Here is a 4727-nt window from a genome sequence, read left to right on the forward strand (position 1 = left end):
CTTGCCTGCTTAAAGAGGAAACATGAGCCGCGTTTGCAGACCTTTTAAGAGTTGAAAAATCCGCAGATCAAACAAGGAAATGATAAGACTGATGTGAATGTGTTGGAATTTAGCAGTGCTGCTTTTCTGCTGCTGTTGATAGGTTATTGGTGTTTCTATTCCACGTAATGTCCATCCTTTTGAAACTTTGACTAAATCCCAAATAAAGCTAAATTCAACATATACAAATTTACTATCAGAGCTATGTTTGTGTTCAGAACAGAAGGAAGACATTTTTATAGAGCTGCTGGGATTAGGGTTACCAGTCAACCTTTGGAAATGGGAACTGTCCTGTTAAGAAAAACAAAAATAATGATTTTATTTATTTACGTTTCAGTCAAATAAGACAATGTCTGGCCCAGACATGTCCCTTATTTATTATTTCAAGGAGTTGGCAGCCCTATATGTTTCCATGTAATAGTAGCTTCTGTTTTATAAGGATCTGGAAAGCCACACCCAGGTAACAAAGGTTGGGGATTGTGCCACTGAAGCGAGTGGTTAGACATTCCAAGAATGTTGCTTAAATGCGCCTTTAGAGACAATTTTTCCCACCAGTAGGCCTTGTGATGTCTAAAACATTAGGAGCCTCTGTTATTGAAGTCTATTTGTATTTTTTCTCATAGTTTCACCACTACAGGAAAGAGTTTTGTGCCATACACTTTTAAATGTATTCCAAATTTAGCTAAGGCATAAAAAGGCCAGTTTTGTTTAACTAAACCTGCAGGATGAATGACTGCAGACTTTTGCATAGATTATTTTAGCAAATGTAAAAATCCTCTGATTTTTTTCTTTTCAAGTTATTGTTTTTTGCAGTTAAATGTTAAATTTATATGGCACCTTGTTTTACAGGGAGGAACTACAGGAGTCCTTGACGCGCTATGTCACAGATACTCTCGCCCACATGGAGCTTGTGAGGGAATTCTGTGAGATGTTCTCTAAATGGATGGTGTCGAGGGAGACTGAGTTAGTAATGATGAGGGACATAAAGGAAAGGGCTGAAAAGATTAATCTGGGTATCAGCCATGTCACACAGTCACAGGACAAAGGGAACGCCTTTGTTGATTATTTTAAGAGTAAATTCAGTGGTGTGACGTCAGAAAGCAAGTTAGCAGAGCTGGAGAGTGAGCTGTCTGAGGTGCTGAACGACACGCTGGACGCCCTGGAGAAGCTCGACTGCTTCCTGGATGCAGTGGAGAAGCTGGCGGTCACCTCACTGCATGTGTTCACAGAGAGCCAGGTGTTACACCTAGCCGGCGACATCTGCACCGACCACGTTCAGGCTACCATCACAGCTGCACGTCTCATCTGCCCGCTCCTCTTGGTGTTTAAAAGAGACGCAGCCGTCTTCTTCCTCCCCAAACTTCAGAATTTGGATGTATTGGCATATCAGCTGGAGAGATATATCCAGACCTCCAAGAAAATCTGCGAGAAGATGGAAAAAAGGTAACATCTTGTCTTAAGATAAGACCGTGTATTTATACCCCTTAATTTATTTGACATTTTGTTAAATGAAACTTCTGTGATTTATTAGGATTTAAAATCTCAGACCAAGATTGTAATACTTTGAGGTTGTATTGTAATAGTTTTGTTTTATTTAGTTTTGACTCTTTTTGTTTCTAATTCATTGAATTAGTTTTAATGGTGATTTTATTTTTATAATGTTAAGGATTTCATTAGTTCTGGTTTGGTTTTTCTATTCTTCAGTTAACTTTGAGGTGCAGGATTTAAAAGTGCATCATCTCTGCGTGATTATGCATGGTTTATGTAATAAAGACTCAAAACAAGCTTCCATTAAAAAATAAAAATATATGGTTAATTTTAAACAACCAACTTTTCACAATACCTGCAACAGTCCACTAGATGGCAGCCTTAAATCAAACATTTGAGTCAAATATAGTTAAGAGAATGATCCCACAATGTAGATATAAACAGGGCAGCTGGAAGTGATTTTGAACTGGGGGTGCTGTGAAAAATTTTTGAACAAAAGACATATGAGCGTATAGGCCTATTCAAAATACAATAAAAATAGATAAATAGCTCTCAGGTGAATATATGAGCTATTAATTAAACTTCACAATAACAATATAACAGTTAGGGCTGAAACAAACGATTATTTCGAAAATTGATGAAGCTGTCAGTTCCTTAAAGAAAACTTTTTATGAAATTAAACCAAATGAAAAATAAAATATATATATACAAGTCTTTAAATGTTTGCTAAAGCTGCAGCTTATTATAAAGAATAAAAAAAAAAGTTAAGAAAGAAAACTGAATCCACTTCAAAAATATACCCTGAAATAAATGATGCTCCTAAAGTTAAACAATTTTAGCCTGGTTTCAGATATCAAAAAAGCTGAGGATTGGAGCACAATCAGCTGAGGTATAACTATGCAAAACCTTCTGCTAACCCAGTTTTGCACTTTCCCTGTAAATGCCACTTTTATTGTCCCCGTTTGATTTTCTATTATTTATCTCATCCCTTCTCATTAACTCTAACAACAGTGACAGCAACACTAAACTATACAAGAGTTATGCAAAGAATTTTAACCAACAGTTATTTTCTAATTTGTTGACTGATGACAGCAGTTATTTATGCAGGATATTCTTCATATGTATCAGACTAAATTAATTGGATTATAAATAAATTAGGTGGTTTTAAAAGTTTTATATAAGAAAAAATTTAGAATAACACTGGAAAAAATCTAAATCTGGATAAGTCATTTTTTTTTCTTAAAATAAATGCATTTTTTCTTGGATTGAGGAGGTAATAGAGACATTTTGCCAATGAAACAAGACAATTTACATTTAAAATAAGAAAACTCAGTTGGATTGTCTTATTTCAAGTGCATATTATCTAATTATCTTATTATAAAAGTAAAAATGCTTATTCTATTGGCAAATTATCTCATTTACTTACTCAAATTTAGGGTAAAAACACTTAATTTTATATATTTTTACTTATTTCTAGATAGTTTTTCCAGTGAATGAATCCTACTCCTTTTGCTTCACAATTACCTACTGTTTTTCTGTTGTTATTTTTAACTCATAGTTTGTGTAAAAAATGTAAAAAGATACAAAAAAATACGGTTGTTTATGAGAATAAAAAGAAATGTATGAGTATAAAAAATATACAGAAAAAAAAGATTTTAAGTACCCTTATAAGGCACTGTGGTACTATTTAATGTACTGATCTAAACCAACCTGTGAAGAAATGACCTGTGTCTTTCATCAGCTGCTTCAGTGACTTCTCCCCAGAGACGATCAATGAAGCTGTGGTGAACCTCAGTGGGGATGTATCTGAAAATGATGTTCAGAGGATGCTGGATCACATTCATCAGCTTGATCACATCAGGTATGTTTGAACAGTTCTTATTGGTTTTCTTTGGAAGTTTTACTTAGACTTTTTTGTCTCATTTTCCATCAGGTACAGGACTGCTGTTTTTAGTAAACAAAAAGTCTGTCTAAGGCTGATTTAACAAGATCTGGTGTTTTTCATTTAGGCCAGTATTTACTAACACCTTGCAAGGGAAAACAAATACAGTCTTGTCAATGTTCCTGCCTGTTCTGCTCACACAGGTTTTCACTAATTACTTATGAAGCTCAGGCAGAGATTCTCACAGACAAAAGAGATAGTTTCTCAAAAAATGAATCAGTCTAAAGTCCTTGAGTCTAAAGGAGTGAAGCCTTTTATCAAAACATCTAAAACTGGAAAACATCTTCTGATACGTCAGTAAGATAAGACCCACTTTCAGCCTTGTCTAGCAGGTTTTCTGTTAGAGCGAATACTTTAAAAAGTAAGTTAATAAAAATCAGCCCTCATAATTAACAGGAGAAGGGATGTGATAGTAAACTGATTTTTCTGACCAAACTGCTTTTAAAGTTTTTTTTAAAAGTTTGTTTTCTTAAGTTTATGAATGTGAGCAGTATTAGAGTTCTGATTGTAGCCATGAACTTAAAACATGGTGAGCGAGTTGCTTCCTGATGTGGATGTTTCTCATCATCATGTTTTTATTGTCATTTTTAGTTAATAGTTTACTAACTGTACGAGCTGATTGCTTCTATTTCATATTTTTTCCTTCATCTTGAAGTCAAAATCATTACTGCTGAAATATTTTTAGTTCTAAAACATGTTTTTTATACTTGAAAACTAGAGTAGACTAGAAAACATTTATTGTCATTTTGTACAAACAGAGTGTTTTTATAAGATGAAATTTCATTTTGTTCAGCTCCCATGATATTCCCATTTTCTTAAAGTGCAGCAGTGATCAAACGTAAACATTGTTGCAAAAAAAAAAAACTCATTATGTATATTATGATAAATAATAATGGCTCATGGGATCACATTGCCTTGGACGCATTAACTGTATCATATGTATACAAAAACATAAAATGTAATCATAAAACAATGGTAGATTTGCTTGTTAGCTTTGTACAGTAGGTCCTTTGATTATTGTTGTAGGTCAGCTGTTCATCGGGTCAATAGGAGGCCTCTAACCATCTTCAACATTTTTCAAGCTTCGTTTTTGTTTTGGGGAACAAAATCATTTTTGTTTTGCTCTCTTAACACTTGGGATATGTCTGAATGATGTTTTTTGTTTTGTATTTTCATCTCTGACTTGTGTTCGTAATGCAAATTCCAGACAATGTTGTCAGAAAGCCTCATGCAGGGTGGGGGCATTTCTCATCCCAGG

At 34.2% G+C, this 4727-nt stretch overlaps 1 protein-coding gene across 1 annotated transcript in view; it reads left to right on the top strand.

Moving 5' to 3' along the window:
- Window positions 1–4727, top strand: part of LOC107096780 — an 8483-nt gene that overhangs the window by 1024 nt on the left and 2732 nt on the right. Inside the window, exons 2-3 of the mRNA XM_015393591.1 lie at window positions 889–1482; window positions 3269–3388. Of these exons, the coding sequence (XP_015249077.1) occupies window positions 889–1482; window positions 3269–3388 (714 nt within the window). The remainder of the gene's footprint in view (window positions 1–888; window positions 1483–3268; window positions 3389–4727) is intronic.

The sequence above is a fragment of the Cyprinodon variegatus genome, unplaced genomic scaffold (genome assembly GCF_000732505.1).
Source record: "Cyprinodon variegatus isolate N-32 unplaced genomic scaffold, C_variegatus-1.0 Scaffold24, whole genome shotgun sequence".
Taxonomy (NCBI): Eukaryota; Metazoa; Chordata; class Actinopteri; order Cyprinodontiformes; family Cyprinodontidae; genus Cyprinodon; species Cyprinodon variegatus.